The sequence below is a fragment of the Echiichthys vipera genome (genome assembly GCF_963691815.1).
Source record: "Echiichthys vipera genome assembly, chromosome: 22".
In the NCBI taxonomy this organism is placed as follows: Eukaryota; Metazoa; Chordata; class Actinopteri; order Perciformes; family Trachinidae; genus Echiichthys; species Echiichthys vipera.
Genome location: NC_139847.1, coordinates 2,990,565 through 3,011,183, shown reverse-complemented (window position 1 = coordinate 3,011,183; position 20,619 = coordinate 2,990,565). Strand labels below are relative to the sequence as shown.

The following is a 20,619-nucleotide window of genomic DNA, read 5'->3' as shown; positions in this document are numbered from 1 at the left end:
TTTTGGCGTGGTGCGGAAGGACAGTGTGAGTGCGCCCCAAATTGGGCTGTTGTGTCCCTGAACTCAAATGAGTTTGACACCCCTGCTCTAGAGGATGAAGACGGTCAGAAGTTTACACCTTGTCCTCAGTTATTCAATCAACTGTTGCTACGGGAAACGTCCACGAGAATGCCGTTTCCAAATATATTTATATTTTTATAATCTTTGATAAGTTTGACACATGTGCACGGCATACGGACACCGCAGCGTGGTTTCATCTAAGACAGGAGTGCTCACAGTCTGCACCTTATTTTATTCTGTATTAAAAAGGTGAAATGTGGCGTCGCTTCATGCGGAGTTCAACACAATGTTCTGCTAGACTTGAGATTTCTCTGGAGTTGAGGCTCTTTCACTCAGGAGCTCGCTGTTGGTGTCCTGTGTTGACATATATTCTTCCTGTGCACACTTATTTAAACCCAAACGTCATCTTTTCCTCAACGTAACCATGTGTTTTTGTTTGAATTCACAGCTAAAACCAACGTGTTCAAGCCTCGTCCGTATGTGACGAGTTGGACACGAGAAAAGGGCGTTAAATGACACAACTCAGTAACTGAGACGCTCATCCACGCCTTCATCACCTCCTGTTTGGACTATACTGCACTGGTGTCCTGTCTGGACTGCCCACCAAGGCCCTGAGCAGACTGCAGTATGTTCAGGACTCAGCTGCCGGGGTTTGAACCCAGAACAAAACCCTGGAAGCACATCACTCCCATTCTCCAACAGCTCCACTGGGCGCCAGTCAAGTCACGCATCGCATCGATCCTCCTGCTCACCTGCAAATCTCTCCATGGACTCACCACAACACCTCACAGATCTCCTCCGCCCCTACACTCAGTCACGCTCCCTGCGGTCCTCTGATAGGACCTGCTGACCCCCAACCCCCGCACCAGGTTACGGACTTTTGGGGACCGGGCTTTCTCTGTTAACACTCCCACACTCTGGAACAGCCGACCGCTCCATGTCCGCTCTGCCCCGTCCCTGCCTATGTTCAAAAAGCACCGTAAAACATCAGTCCTTTGACCCCTAACCCCCCAATTCTTAAGCGACCTTGGGTACCATGAAAGGCGCTATAGCTAAAGCGATTTCTGCAACAGTGAGTTTACCATGTCTGTCATCTAACTACCAACCTCCCGTGATCCTCTTACCTCTGAATGTGACACTGGCCAGAGGGTGAGAGTGTCTCAGGTTGTTCGCTCTCTGAAGAACGCAACGTAACATGGTTGAAACGTCGGGAAAGGATCTCCGCAAACCCACCGCAAAAGGCTCCGAGAAAAAAGGGGATTGGCTCCGGCTCGGTGACGGGCGATCGGGTTCACCAAGGTGTGAAGGGATCCAGGGCCGGGGGAGCGGCTGCTTACACGACCCCGGGAGCGCCCAGACTAACAAACCGACGACCAATGATGCCAAAAAACGAGCGAAAAGTGGAAGAAAAGCACCAGGAGGAGTAAAAAGATGTCCGCAGGATGAAAAGTACTCTTCCAGAAAGTCAAATTCAGTTCTGGGGCTTTAAAAAAGAAGATTGTCAGTAGTTTAAGTCCTTGTTCAGCGACATAAAAGTCCTAAAAAGGTCCTAAAAGCATCGCAATTCGACTGTTTTCCGATTCAGCGACGGTGTTTCCCCCTCTGAGGACACACGTCCCGGCTCTCTCTCTTTCTGACTCTTTCCGAACGCTCGCAGGGGACAAAACAGGGCAACAAGTGAGCGCACACACACCTCACATCCAGAGGAAATCTCCACATTTCCTGTTCTCTTTTCCTCCCTTGTCTCCTGGTTGCGACCCTATCTTGCCCACATCTTTACACCAGCACGCCCTCCGCGTCTCCCCGTCGCCTCTAAATCTCTGTTTGTTCGCTGATTTATATCAAATCTGGTGTTTTCAGTGAAGCGTCAAAGCCTCTCAGACATGTTATACTGCTGTTCTGATCCTAGTTTTGTGGGGAAATGAATAATCTCTCCACTGGGAGCTTATTTTTAGAGAACATACGTGTGTCATACGCTCAGGTTTCAGAGGTCAGGGTCCTGGAAAGGGCTTTAGTTTGTAAGATACACACAAAGAACGACCGCTTTACGTGCCCTTTGTGAAAAGGACGGTCATAACAAAAGTATCTGGACTCACGTCACAGGTCCAGGTCCTCGTTCTCCCCAAAGCACGTTCAGTCAAAAGCAACTGGACTCGGTTATCTGTGTAGGGAATCATTGCCCCATGCATGTTTAGGTGAGGCAGTGGGGACTGTGGCTCTTCTCATGCTGCTGCAGAGGTTTGATGTTATTTTCAGCATATTAGTGGTTAAAAAATGGCGTTTTGGATGCGTTCAGTGCACCGAGCTAATCAGTGTTAGCCCTTTGGGGCTGTTAGCGTCTCTGGGCGTCTCCATACACGGTTGATCAACAAAAAAAAAAGTTCTCCGTGGCTAATTTGATGGATTTTCAAGACTATGGGCTCCATTTTCAACGGATTTACACTTTAAATGATGTTAAAAACCTTCATCAGCAGGATGAGCGTAAAGGATTGAACTATGGAACATGATGGATAAACGTAAAAGAAATAATAAAACTGTAAATTTAACAGCATTTTTCGTGATTTTCGTCGTATTTTCATGCTGATAAAGATCACGGGGAACATTTTCGACGGACGGACACTTTAAATATTGATAAAACCTTCATTAGATCGTAAAGGATTGAACTATGGAACATGATAGACATTAGTAAAAGAAACCATCAACCATGTATGAAAATGCCCAGAGAGGCGCTAACAGCTCCACAGAGCTAACACTGATTAGCTCGGTGCACTGAACGCATCCAAAGGTCTTTTTTAACCACTAATTCTGATCAAAATAGCATCAAACCTCTGCAGCAGCATGAGAAGAGTCCTTAGACTTCTCTTCATTGATCCTTTGGGATGACTCCCGCATGACTTCATGGCTCATTGAACATCCATCCAATTAGCATGGAGACGCAAACAGCTCCAAAGGGCTAACAGTGATTAGCTCGGGGCAGTACGGTGAAGGCATTCAAAGGTCTTTTTTAACCACTAATGCTGCTGAAAATAACAGCAAACCTCTGAAGCAGCATGAGAAGAGTCCTGACACATTAACCAAAGCAGCAACAACTAAAATAGAGAACCTGGAGTTTATTTCGGGGCTGTTTGCGTCTCTCCGCGCATTTTCAGACACGGTTGATCAACGAAAAAACTGTTTCTATGGCTGATTTGATGGATTTTCAAGACCCTGGGGTCCATTTTCAACGGCCATACACTTTAAATGATGTTAAAACCTTCATCAGCAGGATGAGCGTAAAGGATTGGACTATGGAACATGATGGATAGACATAAAAGAAATAATAAAAATGTATATTTTACAGCATTTTCCGTGATTTTCGTTGTATTTTCATGCTGATAAAGAGCCTGGGGAACATTTTCGGACACTTTAAAGGTCAGAAAAAGGTCAATTTAGTCACTGAATAACCTTGTTTTTTCTCTGAATGAAGCTCAACATAAGAATAATCATCGTCCTTCTCCTCTCTTCCTGCTCGGCGTCAACTCAACCACTGAGATTTACATCTACGTCTTTCACCCTCGGTCATTTAAATCCACAGCTATTGTCTTTAAACGTCCCCTCAAGCATCTTTACATGTTGTATTAAATCAATTACTCCGTGGTCGCACGCTTACATCACAAGGAGGCCTGAGGCGTGTGCGTGGAGCGTATCTGCAGAGATCCTGAACGTGTGACTCTTTAAAATAAAGGTTCAGCAGGTTCAGTACAGCGTCCGTAAGAACTGAGGTAATAGACGTTTATCTGCGCTCTCATCTGAGCTCCAGGCCGTGAAAGTGATTCTCTCTGCTGGAGGTTTTTAACCACCGACTCCAAACGGCCTCTCTGTGAAAACGTCCCTGAAACGACTTTTAACACTTGATTTAATGTTGTTGTTATGTTGTGTTGGTATTTACTGTTACTGTTTTGTTGTTGTTGTGTTGTTGTTATGTTGATGTGTTGTTGTGTTGTTGTTGTTATGTTGTGTTGGTATTTACTGTTACTGTTTTGTTGTTGTGTTGTTTTTGTGTTGTTGTGTTGTTGTTGTGTTGTTGTTGTTATGTTGTTATGTTGAGTTGGTATTTACTGTTACTGTTTTGTTGTTGTTGTGTTGTTGTTATGTTGATGTGTTGTTGTGTTGTTGTTGTGTTGGTATCTACTGTTACTGTTTTGTTGTTGTTGTGTTGTTGTTATGTTGATGTGTTGTTGTGTTGTCGTTGTGTTGGTATCTACTGTTACTGTTTTGTTGTTGTTGTGTTGTTGTTGTTGTTGTGTTGTTGTTATGTTGATGTGTTGTTGTGTTGTCGTTGTGTTGGTATCTACTGTTACTGTTTTGTTGTTGTTGTGTTGTTGTTGTTGTTGTGTTGTTGTTATGTTGATGTGTTGTTGTGTTGTTGTTGTGTTGGTATCTACTGTTACTGTTTTGTTGTTGTGGTTGTGTTGTTGTTATGTTGATGTGTTGTTGTTGTCATGTTGTGGTTGTGTTGTTATGTTGTTGTTGTTGTTGTGTTGTTGTGTTGTTGTGTTGTTGTTGTGAGACCCTTCAGACGCTGCCTCCTTTCACACAGAGAGATCAGTGTGCAGCAAAACACACGAGTCATGAGTTTATGACACAACGCTGTTAAAAGACTACACTCTGGGTCTACTGTTAACTATTGTTATCTATTGTTATCTACTGTATCTATTGTTATCTACTGTATCTACTGTATCTACTGTATCTATTGTATCTACTGTATCTACTGTATCTACTGTATCTATTGTTATCTACTGTATCTACTGTATCTATTGTATCTACTGTATCTACTGTATCTACTGTATCTACTGTATCTACTGTATCTATTGTTATCTACTGTATCTACTGTATCTACTGTATCTACTGTATCTATTGTTATCTACTGTATCTACTGTATCTATTGTTATCTACTGTATCTTTTGTTATCTATTGTTATCTACTGTATCTATTGTTATCTACTGTATCTACTGTATCTACTGTATCTACTGTATCTACTGTATCTATTGTTATCTACTGTATCTATTGTTATCTACTGTATCTATTGTATCTACTGTATCTATTGTATCTACTGTATCTATTGTTATCTATTGTATCTACTGTATCTACTGTATCTATTGTTATCTACTGTATCTATTGTTATCTACTGTATCTATTGTATCTACTGTATCTATTGTATCTACTGTATCTATTGTTATCTACTGTATCTTTTGTTATCTACTGTATCTATTGTATCTATTGTATCTACTGTATCTATTGTATCTACTGTATCTATTGTTATCTACTGTATCTATTGTATCTACTGTATCTATTGTTATCTACTGTATCTACTGTATCTACTGTATCTACTGTATCTACTGTATCTTTTGTTATCTATTGTATCTACTGTATCTATTGTATCTACTGTATCTATTGTTATCTACTGTATCTATTGTATCTACTGTATCTATTGTATCTATTGTATCTACTGTATCTATTGTTATCTACTGTATCTACTGTATCTACTGTATCTATTGTATCTACTGTATCTACTGTATCTATTGTATCTACTGTATCTATTGTTATCTACTGTATCTACTGTATCTACTGTATCTATTGTTATCTACTGTATCTATTGTTATCTACTGTATCTACTGTATCTACTGTATCTACTGTATCTATTGTATCTATTGTATCTACTGTATCTATTGTTATCTACTGTATCTACTGTATCTATTGTTATATACTGTATCTACTGTATCTACTGTATCTATTGTTATCTACTGTTATCTACTGTATCTATTGTTATCTACTGTATCTACTGTATCTACTGTATCTACTGTATCTACTGTATCTATTGTATCTACTGTATCTATTGTTATCTACTGTATCTATTGTATCTACTGTATCTATTGTTATCTACTGTATCTACTGTATCTACTGTATCTATTGTTATCTACTGTATCTATTGTATCTACTGTATCTATTGTTATCTACTGTATCTACTGTATCTACTGTATCTACTGTATCTATTGTTATCTACTGTATCTATTGTATCTACTGTATCTATTGTATCTACTGTATCTATTGTTATCTATTGTATCTACTGTATCTACTGTATCTATTGTTATCTACTGTATCTATTGTTATCTACTGTATCTATTGTATCTACTGTATCTATTGTATCTACTGTATCTATTGTTATCTACTGTATCTTTTGTTATCTACTGTATCTATTGTATCTATTGTATCTACTGTATCTATTGTATCTACTGTATCTATTGTTATCTACTGTATCTATTGTATCTACTGTATCTATTGTTATCTACTGTATCTACTGTATCTACTGTATCTATTGTATCTACTGTATCTATTGTATCTACTGTATCTACTGTATCTACTGTATCTACTGTATCTACTGTATCTACTGTATCTATTGTATCTACTGTATCTACTGTATCTTTTGTTATCTATTGTATCTACTGTATCTATTGTATCTACTGTATCTACTGTATCTACTGTATCTTTTGTTATCTATTGTATCTACTGTATCTATTGTATCTACTGTATCTATTGTATCTACTGTATCTACTGTATCTATTGTATCTACTGTATCTATTGTTATCTACTGTATCTACTGTATCTACTGTATCTATTGTATCTACTGTATCTATTGTTATCTACTGTATCTACTGTATCTACTGTATCTATTGTTATCTACTGTATCTATTGTTATCTACTGTATCTACTGTATCTACTGTATCTATTGTTATCTACTGTATCTACTGTATCTATTGTATCTACTGTATCTACTGTATCTATTGTATCTACTGTATCTATTGTATCTACTGTATCTACTGTATCTACTGTATCTATTGTTATCTACTGTATCTACTGTATCTACTGTATCTACTGTATCTACTGTATCTATTGTTATCTACTGTATCTATTGTTATCTACTGTATCTACTGTATCTATTGTTATCTACTGTATCTATTGTATCTACTGTATCTATTGTTATCTACTGTATCTACTGTATCTACTGTATCTATTGTTATCTACTGTATCTACTGTATCTACTGTATCTATTGTTATCTACTGTATCTATTGTTATCTACTGTATCTACTGTATCTACTGTATCTACTGTATCTATTGTATCTATTGTATCTACTGTATCTATTGTTATCTACTGTATCTACTGTATCTATTGTTATATACTGTATCTACTGTATCTACTGTATCTATTGTTATCTACTGTATCTATTGTTATCTACTGTATCTACTGTATCTACTGTATCTATTGTTATCTACTGTATCTACTGTATCTATTGTATCTACTGTATCTATTGTTATCTACTGTATCTATTGTATCTACTGTATCTACTGTATCTACTGTATCTATTGTTATCTACTGTATCTACTGTATCTACTGTATCTACTGTATCTATTGTATCTACTGTATCTATTGTATCTACTGTATCTATTGTTATCTACTGTTTCTACTGTATCTATTGTTATCTACTGTATCTATTGTATCTACTGTATCTATTGTATCTACTGTATCTACTGTATCTATTGTATCTACTGTATCTACTGTATCTACTGTATCTATTGTATCTACTGTATCTATTGTATCTACTGTATCTACTGTATCTATTGTATCTATTGTATCTACTGTATCTATTGTATCTATTGTATCTACTGTATCTACTGTATCTATTGTATCTACTGTATCTATTGTATCTACTGTATCTACTGTATCTATTGTATCTACTGTATCTACTGTATCTACTGTATCTATTGTATCTACTGTATCTATTGTATCTACTGTATCTATTGTTATCTACTGTATCTACTGTATCTATTGTTATCTATTGTTATCTACTGTATCTACTGTATCTACTGTATCTATTGTTATCTACTGTATCTATTGTATCTTTTGTTATCTACTGTATCTACTGTATCTATTGTTATCTATTGTTATCTACTGTATCTACTGTATCTACTGTATCTATTGTTATCTACTGTATCTATTGTTATCTACTGTATCTATTGTATCTATTGTATCTACTGTATCTATTGTTATTTACTGTATCTACTGTATCAACTGTATCTACTGTATCTACTGTATCTATTGTTATTTACTGTATCTACTGTATCTATTGTATCTACTGTATCTATTGTTATCTACTGTATCTACTGTATCTACTGTATCTATTGTATCTACTGTATCTATTGTTATCTACTGTTTCTACTGTATCTATTGTATCTACTGTATCTATTGTTATCTACTGTATCTACTGTATCTATTGTATCTACTGTATCTACTGTATCTACTGTATCTATTGTTATTTACTGTATCTACTGTATCAACTGTATCTACTGTATCTACTGTATCTACTGTATCTATTGTTATTTACTGTATCTACTGTATCTATTGTATCTACTGTATCTATTGTTATCTACTGTATCTACTGTATCTATTGTATCTACTGTATCTATTGTATCTACTGTATCTACTGTATCTATTGTTATCTACTGTATCTTTTGTTATCTACTGTATCTATTGTTATTTACTGTATCTACTGTATCAACTGTATCTATTGTTATCTATTGTTATCTACTGTATCTATTGTTATCTACTGTATCTACTGTATCTATTGTATCTACTGTATCTATTGTTATCTACTGTATCTACTGTATCTATTGTTATCTACTGTATCTACTGTTATTCTCTCTCTCTCCCTCCGTCTGTCTCTCTCTCTCTCCGTCTCTCTCTCTCTCTCTCTCTCTCTCTCCATCTGTCTCTCTCTCTCTTGCCCGCCCCGCCCCGGACCAGAAGGGAAGCCATGACAGACGACTGGTGGACACTTTCCAATAATAACCTCAGCTGTTAGAGAGAGGAGCTGCTGGGGACGAGTGTCTGGATCAATATTGTGCCATCACACACACACACACACACACACACACACACACAGACACACACACACACAGAAAGACAGACACACACACACTCACACACACACACACACACACTCACAGACACAGACTTTGTACATGAACTTTATCCCTTATCTCACCCAAATATCTGTGACTCTCTCTCTCACACACACACAGACACACACACACACAGTCACAGACACACACACAAACATAAACACACACACACACACACACACACACACAGACACACACAAAGACACACACACACCCCTACCTTCAAAGGTGACGCTGCAGTAGGCATCACTGATGTCGTCGTCCGGCGTATGCAGACGCTCTGCACACAGAATAAATACACGCAGCATGGCTCACACACACACACACACACACACACACAGACGCACACACACACACACACAGAAGGGGTCAAAAAATATCCTTAGAGTGAAAGAGAGAGGAAAAGTGGGCAAGAGACACAGAGGACGAATAACGACTGAGAGAGAAGAACTGCAGCTCTCAGCTGTCTCGCTCGCCCCTCTCACTGACTCTCTCTCTCTCTCACACACACACACACACACACACACACAGACAGAGCAAGCATGGTGCACCAGCTGACTCATGCACACACACATATACACACACACTGTCCCTTCAATCACAACTGGTTTAAAGGGCCAGCAACACACACACACACACACACACACACACACACACACACACACACACACACACACACACACACACACACACACACACACACACACACACACACACACACACACACACACACACACACACACACACACACACACCAATCCAAACTATGCCAACTTAAACCAACACTCATGGGAAGCTCCCTCACACACACACACACTCACACACACACACACACACACACACACACACACACACACACACACACACACACACACACACACACACACACACACACACACACACACACACACACACACACACACACACACACACACACACACACACACACACACACACACACACACACACAGGGTAAGAGTGTGTCAGAGAAATTGTGCTTGTGGATGCAGATTTTGTTGCAGCAAGGGGGGACGAGTGTGTGTGAGGGGGGACCACAGGAGTGTGTGTGAGGGGGGACGACAGGAGTGTGTGTGAGGGGGGACCACAGGAGTGTGTGTGTTGCTTTAAAGAGGGTTTTTGGGGGAACATGAATGAATGAACCAATAACTGCTGAGTAAGGGTGTGGTCACACCCTGGTTGCCATGGTAACACGGCTCCTGAACGGGGTACCTACAGATTCATCGGCACATGTTTGCTTCCAGGAGCTTTGAGATTTCCTCTACTTTTGTTTTTTCATATTTAAAAAAACGTTCATTGTTGCAGCTGCAGATTTAAAGTGAAGGACACATTTAAGGCTTTTGTTTTTAATTCTTTATTCTAATTATTCTAATAAAACGGCGCCCTTTCTAAATAGGAATAAATAAATAAATGCACATTTAACATCAATATTTAATGTCTCATTTAAACTTCTATTTATTTATGGTGACAGCTAAGCATAAAATTACATATTTATTAATTTAAACATTAGATTTTATAATTATGTGTGTGTAAATATTTACCTTTGTCGCTTAAACCCATTTAATTTATTTTAATTATTTAATTATATTTATTTATTGTGACAGCTAAATATAAGCATTAAATTACATATTTTTATATTAATTAATTTATTTAAGGATGATATATATAATATAATTATGTGTTTGTTTACTTTTGTCCCTAAAATCCATCTCATTTATTTGTATTTATTTATTGTGACAGCTAAACATTAAATTATATATTTTCATATTAATTTATTTATTTAAGGATTATATAATTGTGTTTGTTTAGTTTTGTCCCTTAAACCCATTTAATTTATTTTTATTTATTTATTTATTGTGACAGCAAAGCTTTAAATTACATATTTATTTATTTAAACATTATATTATATAATTGTGTTTGTGAACCTTTATCCCTAAAAACCTCCTCAGCTTTGAGACTTTAGCTCCAAACACTTTTACATCGTGTTTATTTTCACCCTGAACAGAAAAAGATGAAACTCTCTCTGATCCGTGCAGATGAGATCTGTCGGGTCACACGGGCCGAGTGTGTGCAGACATGTGTGTGTGTGTGTGTGTGTGTGTGTGTGTGTGTGTGCTGCTCCGCTATTTATAGTCCCACCCACTGGGCTTCACTGTGTCATCTGTATATATAGGGAGTGTGTGTGTGTGTGTGTGTGTGTGTGTGTTACTGGAAGTGTGCTAACTTCAGGAGTCTCTGTGGGGGGAGATAAAAATAAGGTGGTCCTGATTGTTCTACTTGTGTAAATACATATGTTTATACTTTCTATTTTATGGTTAATACTTTATGTTTATGTTTACGTCTGTTTCCATGGGAGCACCTTAAAAATCAAGGCAAATTCACTGTAATGCAAATTAATTATCTGGTTGTGTGTTCATTTCATTTCTAAATGCAACATTAAAGCTTATGTTTCGTTCCTCTTTGTGTCTAAAACAGATGAATCTTCCGTCTGTGATGCTTCCTGTTTGTTTAAAGTGAAAGTAAAAGAAACGGCCGTTCCCACACGACAACAGCGTCTTCCATCGTATCCATTAGACGCCATTGATCCTTTAAATGCTCCTCTCTGGAGACGCCGGAGTAATCCAATTTCCTCTCAAATGACTCCAGAGCTGATGGAAGACGCCGGAGAGGAAGACGGCTCGGGATAAAACACAAGAGCAGGCGGCGTGTCACCTCTGGTCTGTCCGCCCCTCACCTCTGGTCTGTCCGCCCCTCACCTCTAGTCTGTCCGCGCCTCACCTCTGGTCTGTCCGTGCCTCACCTCTCGTCTGTCCGTGCCTCACCTCTGGTCAGTCCGTGCCTCACCTCTGGTCTGTCCGTCCCTCACCTCTGGTCTGTCCGTGCCTCACCTCTCGTCTGTCCGTGCCTCACCTCTCGTCTGTCCGTCCCTCACCTCTGGTCTGTCCGTGCCTCACCTCTGGTCAGTCCGTGCCTCACCTCTGGTCTGTCCGCCCCTCACCTCTGGTCTGTCCGCGCCTCACCTCTCGTCTGTCCGTGCCTCACCTCTGGTCTGTCCGTGCCTCACCTCTCGTCAGTCCGTGCCTCACCTCTGGTCTGTCCGTGCCTCACCTCTCGTCTGTCCGTCCCTCACCTCTGGTCTGTCCGTGCCTCACCTCTGGTCAGTCCGTGCCTCACCTCTCCTCTGTCCGTCCCTCACCTCTCCTCTTTCCGTGCCTCACCTCTGGTCTGTCCGTGCCTCACCTCTCCTCTTTCCGTGCCTCACCTCTGGTCTGTCCGTGCCTCACCTCTCCTCTGTCCGTGCCTCACCTCTCGTCTGTCCGTGCCTCACCTCTGGTCTGTCCGTGCCTCACCTCTGGTCTGTCCGCCCCTCACCTCTGGTCTGTCCGTGCCTCACCTCTGGTCTGTCCGCCCCTCACCTCTGGTCTGTCCGTGCCTCACCTCTCGTCTGTCCGCGCCTCACCTCTCGTCTGTCCGCGCCTCACCTCTCGTCTGTCCATGCCTCACCTCTGGTCTGTCCGTGCCTCACCTCTCGTCTGTCCGTGCCTCACCTCTGGTCAGTCCGTGCCTCACCTCTGGTCTGTCCGTCCTTCACCTCTGGTCTGTCCGCGCCTCACCTCTCGTCTGTCCGCGCCTCACCTCTCGTCTGTCCGCCCCTCACCTCTCGTCTGTCCGTCCTTCACCTCTGGTCTGTCCGCGCCTCACCTCTGGTCTGTCCGCGCCTCACCTCTCGTCTGTCCGTCCCTCACCTCTCGTCTGTCCGTCCTTCACCTCTCGTCTGTCCGCGCCTCACCTCTCGTCTGTCCGCGCCTCACCTCTCGTCTGTCCGTCCCTCACCTCTGGTCTGTCCGTGCCTCACCTCTGGTCAGTCCGTGCCTCACCTCTGTCCGTGCCTCACCTCTCCTCTGTCCGTGCCTCACCTCTCCTCTGTCCGTGCCTCACCTCTCGTCTGTCCGTGCCTCACCTCTCCTCTGTCCGTGCCTCACCTCTGGTCTGTCCGCGCCTCACCTCTGGTCTGTCCGTGCCTCACCTCTGGTCTGTCCGTGCCTCACCTCTCGTCTGTCAGTCCCTCACCTCTCGTCTGTCCGTGCCTCACCTCTCGTCTGTCCGTGCCTCACCTCTCGTCTGTCCGCGCCTCACCTCTCGTCTTTCCGCGCCTCACCTCTCGTCTGTCCGTGCCTCACCTCTGGTCTGTCCGTGCCTCACCTCTCGTCTGTCCGTCCCTCACCTCTCGTCTGTCCTTACCTCACCTCTCGTCTGTCCGTGCCTCACCTCTCGTCTTTCCGCGCCTCACCTCTCGTCTGTCCGTGCCTCACCTCTCGTCTGTCCGTCCCTCACCTCTCGTCTGTCCGTGCCTCACCTCTCGTCCCGCAGAGACTGTTTATTTAAGCAGGAAATACAGAATTTTCTGCCATTTTTACTTTAAAAATGGTCAAAATACATTAAGAACCACACCAAAATCATAGTCCAGAGGACAGAATATTAATACTTGTGTTATTTTATTATTTCGTTTTTTTCCCTCTCATGATGATGTGCCTCCACGACCGCACGTCACTGGCTACGACCCTTGTGTTACGGACACACACGCACGCAAGAAGCTGCAGATAATGAAGACACACGACCGTCACATATCCACCCAGCTCCTGTTGGTGTGACAGCCACCGCCTGGTTCTCTGTTTTCCAAAAGGACGTTATGGTTTTTTGGCGCAGACGGACGGAAATCCCCAATCGCAAGGATGATCGTCAAACCTCTTATGATCTGTAAAAACACAGAGAAGGTTATTTTGAGTTAAATTTGCTGCTTTTAAGATCCTTGTTCATTATAAAGCAGGTCGAGTGCTATATTAATAATGTGAAAGTGTCAAAACACTCATTCCACAGATAAATGCACAGCCGGTGTTCAGAAACTGTGTCTTTAGGGCGCCCTCCCACTGTGCCTCCGTCCCGTGCCCCGTGCTTTAGGGTCCTTGTCCCCCCCTCCAGGCCCGTTTGTACTCACACTACCTGGGCCTCGGAGAATGCTTCTTGCTGCCTATACGTCATCACGCCGTAACACGTCACACGCATTGATGACGTCATGGCGATGCGTGGCTTTGTTTCCAGATCTTTCCGTAGACCTCTGAGTTTTTGTGCGTCTTGTCGACTGTTTTTGAATCTTTTCATCGACCAAATCTGCAGTAAACACTCCACCTCCGCATCACACCAACGTGAACCTTTCACCGCCATTGTTTGAAATGTCCGCGCATGGTCCCTCCTTCTTTTTTCTATGTCCCAACAGGTGCACAGGAAATGACCTCAGAGCCGCCGTAGGCCTCGTGCTCGTACACGTGCGCACGCTCGTGCTCGTACACGTGCAGACGTGCTTTACTAAAGCCCACCTCTCTCAAACGGACTGCTGGGCGCGGAGCGGTCGCACACTGGTCAAAGGAACTAGACTTTACCCGTAAAACCTGTTTTGGTACGGAAGGACAGTGTGAGTGCGCCCTAAATGAGCCATCAGGACTTCCTGAATGGATGTGATGTCACAACTTTACTTTACACTGAACCGAACACCTGCACGTCTTTGGACTGTGGGAGGAAACCGGAGAACCCGGAGAAAACCCACGCAGACACGGGGAGAACATGCAAACTCCACACAGTGTTGCCCCCTAAATGCCGTTTTTTTGCGTTACGATATCATAAGAACCCGTTTCACAGCCTGGAACCTTCTCGCTGTGAGGCGACAGTGCTAACCACCACCCCACCGTGTCGCTAGTTTTAGGAACGTATTCTCGTTTATTGTGCCTTATCCGTTGGAAACCAAACCATCGACAACTATACTAACCTGAATTGAGACTTCTTTCACCAAACGTCATCAGACCTCAGAAGATCTTTCCGAATCTTTATATATAAATATTTATATTTACCTCCAAAGTTCATCAACATACAGTGTTGTACACCGAAAAAATTATCCGGCTGTCCTGGAGCCCAGTAGCTGAAATCAAAACGTGTGCCATCGTTCCAGAACCAGGAACCCTCCTGGAAGAGTCCATACAACAGAGTGTGATACACAGACGGTAGGAGTTAAACACACGGTTTAATTAATGTTCGAGTTCTCTTCATCAACATACCTGCGCTGCATCGGAGCCTCCAACCCATGTGAGCGGATACGAATGAGTGTCGTCCCATATCATATCCTGAATCGCGCGATACTCACTCAAGCTGTGCACGGACGCGAGGTTTCCACCACGGTTCTGGCAATTTCTCTACACAGGGACAGAGAGACATTGTCATGAACGGTACAGGGATAACACAAAGGTGGACTCAGATGCAGACACGGACAAAAGAAAGTTACAAATAAAACCGTTTAATAAATACAAACGGAAACACACTACAGATAATCAAACACAAGATTAACTAAACAAACACGGAAATACAAATACGGGGAGCCGACGGGAGATCGGGAGACGGACGGGAAAAACGGGAACACGAGAAACTACGGAGAGAAGACAGAACACAAAACACGATTAGTAAGCTTACAACGGGGAGCGTGAAAATCACTAAGAGAAAGGGGATGCAAGTCCGGGGGGAATAGCCTCAGGCTTTTAAGGTGTTGGTGTAATTAGCAAAACAGGCTGCAGCTTTGGGGAACGCCTACCGGACCTACACAGAGACAGGCAGGGGGAAGCACATGCAGGGAAACGCAGACAGAGGGAGACAAACACACACAAGACAAAGGAGAGGAGGGCACTGACAGAACCAGATCTTGACAGACATGACACTTTACATATCAAGTACACACTGCGAATCTAGTGTGCCAATCAAGACTCAACGTAGTGAAGCACTCGAGGATCGGGCAGTACACTATAGAGATATTAAGGTATACCAGGGGATTTAGGAATCAATACCATCTAAAGTGAAACCGGTGGATTGCTTACTCCAGGTAGGGAATGAGTCCTGACCCCAAGTGAAGGAGTTCAAGTACCTCGGGATCTTGTTCACGAGTGAGGGGACGATGGAGCGTGAGTTTGGCCGGAGAATCGGAGCAGCGGGGGCGGTGTTGCAGTCGCTCTACCGCACCGTTGTGACCAAAAGAGAGCTGAGGAAGACAAAGCTCTGGATCTACCGCTCAGTCCTGGTTCCTACCCTCACCTGTGGTCATGAAAGCTGGGTCAGGACCCAAAGAACCAGGTCCAGGTCCAAGCGTCTGAAATGTGTTTCCTCAGGAGGGGGGCTGGAGTCTCCCTTAGAGAGAGGGGGAGAAGTTCAGCATCCGTGAGGAACTCGGAGTAGAGCCGCTGCTCCTTTGCGTTGAAAGGAGCCAGTTGAGGTGGTTCAGGATCATCTGGTAAGGATGAACCCTGGGCGCCTCCCTAGGGAGGTGTTCCAGGCACGTCCAGCTGGGAGGAGGCCTCGGGGAAGACCCAGGACCAGGTGGAGGGATTAGATCTCCACACTGGCCTGGGAACGCCTCAGGATCCCCCAGTTAGAGCTGGTTAATGTGGCCCGGGAAAGGGAAGTTTGGGGTCCCCTGCTAAAGCTGCTGCCCCCGCGACCCGACCCCGGATAAGAGGCTGAAGATGAGATGAGATGAGACCATCTAAAGTACAGACGCTGCTCTCTTTATAAAGATTATACAGAAATGCTGGAGGCGGAGTAGCCTGTAGAGTACAGCGCACTCCAGCAGAGGTCAGTCTCTATTCTGCCCTGAGAAAGTTGGCCAGTGGAAAAACTCAATTTGGATTATTTGGGGGTTAGTCCCACCAATAAAGCCACGTGCACTATTTGCCTAATGAGGTCTACACTGAATCTACTGTATATCATCCTCATTACCGCAGCCTGGCCCCAAGAAGTGGAACCCGGAACGTAGAGGAAACAGCGACCGGCGTAACCAGTCCAACCATCGGGACAAGTTGTAGCCCCCCGGACCACGTGACTGTTCCCTGCAAACAAAGAAGAAGAAGAATTACTTTATTCATCCTGCAACGGGGAAATTAAATCTTTTCACTCTTACTATTATACATGTTACACACACACAGGCCCGAAATACACACATGCACACACAGGACCTATACATGCAATTAAGGAGAGATGTTAGAGCGAGGGGGTTTGCGGTGACCGGCGCCCCGAGCAGTTGGGGGTTTGGTGCCTTCGGTGCCCAGGAGATAAACTGGCACCTCTCAAGCCACCAGTCCACGCTCCATTCATGGTCCACACAGGGACTCGAACCAGCAACCCTACGGTTCCCAGCCAAGTCACGAATTGACTGAGCTGCTGCCGCCCCAAAGTCAGGTTTCTGGAGGGTTGTCGCAGCATTTTCAAGGCTGAGGCTTTAAACCAAACTTCAATAAGGTGTAACTAATGTTAATATGGCTGAATACAGACTCACCTTGGATGTGTGGTCCTGTCGTCTCACCGGGCTCTGCTTCTGGAACAGCTGGAGGTTTGAAACAACACTTAGTGACTGAGTAAAAGTAACATACTCAAGTAAAAAAACAACTCCTTCAACTTTGTGCCGCTGCTCCTCGTCGATACTCACCAGCAGCTCTGGTCAGAGCCATCACGGCACAGACGAGTAGAGCGGGCAGCATCTTCAGGGTTGAGATGATTCAGGGGGTAAAAAATGGACCTGCGACAAAGAGAAACAGACGTGTTAGTGAGACTTCTGAAAAGAGCCCGTGAGGGGAAGTAGAGATGCTGAGGAATAAACTGTACAGCTGACGACCCGAAGACTAGCTTGGATAAGAGGCAAGACAGCACGGAGGAGAGGAGAGATGGATAAAGACTGAAGAGCATCAAATGTAAACCAAGAGTTGCGGGGGACTGTTTCACTATCACAGACTCAGATATTATATATGATCTCCCGGTGGAGAGAGCAGTATCCATATTAAGGGGTAATATAAAAACATATGAGAGCACCTGGGGCGTCGGGGGGAGTGGGGATCCTCGTGAAATCAATATTAAGCACTGCTTTCATGTCACCTCCAACCTCTTTCTACTTGAACACAACTTATAAAGTGGGCGCAAAGAGTTCTTTTGGTGCCCTTTTGTTAAGAGAAAACAGAAGTATTCGCAGAATCAGACAAAGAATAATCCCTGTCTGATGCTGCAAGTACTCCAGATGATTACAAGCGTGGCGTGAAGCATTTCTGGAAGTTTTGAGACACTCCAATGTGAGTGATGAACGCCCTTTGAATGATCATTTCACATCCATATCTTCTAAAGGTGAGCTGTAGTCGATTATACGATATCCCCCTGCGGCTGTTTACACGACTGTGTTCAATGTGGAGTTCTATGAGCAACTGAATTGGCTGAAAAAGCTGCATCTTCTCATTTCATAGTTGATATAAAGTAAACACAGATGGCAGTGGACGTCTACATACCATCTAATCCAGGGGTGTCAAACTCCGGCTCGTGGGCCAAATCTGGCCTGTGTTGTAATTATATTTGGCCCACAAGATCATATCAAGGTTCTGTGAGAGCTGGTCAGTGAGTATAAAGCACACACACGTCTACTTTTCTGTTCACACATGAGCATCCATGCTACCAGTCTCTGCAGACACACTGAATCCACCCCTCCCCAAAAACGACCAAAAGAAAGATGAAAACACCACAAAAACGTGACAAAACAACCAAAAACAGATGAAAACACCACAAAAACGTGACAAAACGACTCAAAACAGATGAAAACACCACAAAAACACAACAAAACGACTTAAAACAGATGAAAACACCACAAAAACATGACAAAACGACTAAAAACAGATGAAAACACCACAAAAACATGACAAAACGACTAAAAACAGATGAAAACACCACAAAAACACGACAAAACGACTAAAAACAGATGAAAACACCACAAAAACGTGACAAAACGACTAAAATCAGATGAAAACACCACAAAAACGTGACAAAACGACTAAAAACAGATGAAAACACCACAAAAACGACCCAAAGAAAGATGGAGGACAGGAGCTTTCAGCAGATGATCTGTGTGTGAAGGTAAAGAGCTGTTTGTCACCGTGGCTGCAACCAAAGAATCAAACAGAAGAAACACCACGACAAGAACAAGGACCTGCACTGGAAAGGTTCATTACATTACAGATTTAACAACTAAAGAACTAAAACAGACACAAAACACCACAAAAACACGACAAAAATACTAAAAACAGATGCAAAACACCACTAAAACGACCCAAAGAAGTTTGTGTGGTGTTTTGTGTCTGTTTTTAGTCGTCTCACCACTTGTTTTGTGGTGTTTTCATCTTTCTTTACTAAAAAGCAGACGAGACAAACAGCTCTTTACCTTCAGACACAGATCATCTGCTGAAAGCTCCTGTCCTCCATCTTTCTTTGGGTCGTTTCTGGGGAGGGGTGGATTCAGTGTGTCTGCAGACACTGGTAGCATGGATGCTCATGTGTGTGAACAGAAAAGTAGACGTGTGTGTGCTTTATACTCACGGGCCAGCTCTCACAGAACCTGGATATGATCTTGGGGCGCCAAATATAATTACACCGCGGGCCAGATTTGGCCCACGGGCCTGAGTTTGACACCCCTGGGTTAGAGGAAACGTGACGGAGGCATTTCTAAATTCTGATATGACTCGTGCCGCAATTGAGACCCCGATTAGGAAAGCTAGAGGGGTCCACCCAAAGGCTGAGGAAAACGGAGCAGAGAACAAAAAAAGGAACTCAGACGATGTTTTTAAAAAAAAAGACCAATCACTAAACCTTGAATGTATTCAGTCCAATAAGCGATCGGGCCACAGAGCAGAGCAGCAGACCTCCTGCAGGGTTCTCTTCGTCCTTCTCAGCGCGTTGCTTCAGGTGTCCCGTGTGAAGACGCTGAACAAGAGGAACTCCAGCTCTTATATACAGTCGAGTATCTAACTGTCCTTCCCCTGAATCAGGAGTCAGCAATCGTTGGCATGGGGTAGCGTAACCAGATGGCACACGAGGAATAATTCCCACAAGAGAGTTGAGGTTTTTTTTTTTCTACCTGCAGAAATCGTTCCCGTGCCTCTCAGCAGGACTCGGTATGAATGAACATCCTGAAAGATTAGATTTCTAAGGGTCAGTGTACGCACAAACTCAAAAGTAATGATGGCAATCTGCAATAAAACATTCATTCATTCATTCATCTTCAACCGCTTATCCCGGGGTCGGGGTCACGGAGGGGGGCTGGAGCCGATCCCAGCTGACATCAGGCGTGAAGCGTGGGCTTTAGACGATCCCAGCTAACATCGGGCGTGAAGCGTGGGCTTGAGCCGATCCCAGCTGACATCGGGCGTGAGGCGTGGGCTTGAGACGATCCCAGCTGACATCGGGCGTGAGGCGTGGGCTTGAGACGATCCCAGCTAACATCGGGCGTGAAGCGTGGGCTTGAGACGATCCCAGCTAACATCGGGCGTGAGGCGTGGGCTTGAGACGATCCCAGCTAACATCGGGCGTGAGGCGTGGGCTTGAGACGATCCCAGCTAACATCAGGCGTGAAGCGTGGGCTTGAGACGATCCCAGCTAACATCGGGCGTGAGGCGGGGGCTGGAGACGATCCCAGCTAACATCGG

General features: G+C 43.6%; 3 protein-coding genes across 3 annotated transcripts in view; 1 reads left to right on the top strand and 2 right to left on the bottom strand.

Moving 5' to 3' along the window:
- The window catches only part of LOC310963923 (dysferlin-like), a gene marked incomplete at its 3' end in the record, with an annotated part of 75,153 nt that extends 65,631 nt beyond the window's left edge, over positions 1–9,522 (bottom strand). Inside the window, 1 exon segment of the mRNA XM_083936880.1 lies at positions 9,279–9,522. Coding sequence (XP_083793006.1) covers positions 9,279–9,366 — 88 coding nt within the window. The 5' untranslated portion in view covers positions 9,367–9,522.
- exoc6b (exocyst complex component 6B) overlaps positions 1–20,619 on the top strand; it is a 344,934-nt gene that overhangs the window by 316,057 nt on the left and 8,258 nt on the right. The window lies entirely within an intron of this gene.
- On the bottom strand, positions 13,695–16,940 carry LOC310964182 (ladderlectin-like). The gene is made up of 4 exons (XM_083937224.1): positions 16,886–16,940; positions 15,184–15,318; positions 14,980–15,091; positions 13,695–13,832 (listed from the first exon to the last, which is right to left on the bottom strand). Exons 2-4 carry the CDS (start codon positions 15,244–15,246, stop codon positions 13,765–13,767), a joined length of 243 nt encoding a protein of 80 aa, XP_083793350.1. The 5' UTR covers positions 15,247–15,318; positions 16,886–16,940; the 3' UTR covers positions 13,695–13,764.

Excerpts from the sequence above, each read along its gene's own strand:
- LOC310964182 (XM_083937224.1), bottom strand. The coding sequence starts at position 15,246 with ATGATATGGGACGACACTCATTCGTATCCGCTCACATGGGTTGGAGGC. Across the intron at positions 15,092-15,183 it reads GAGGCTCCGATGCAGCGCAG|GAGGGTTCCTGGTTCTGGAA; the intron begins GTATGTTGATGA and ends GGACTCTTCCAG. Across the intron at positions 13,833-14,979 it reads TATGTTGATGAACTTTGGAG|ATCATAAGAGGTTTGACGAT; the intron begins GTAAATATAAAT and ends GTGTTTTTACAG.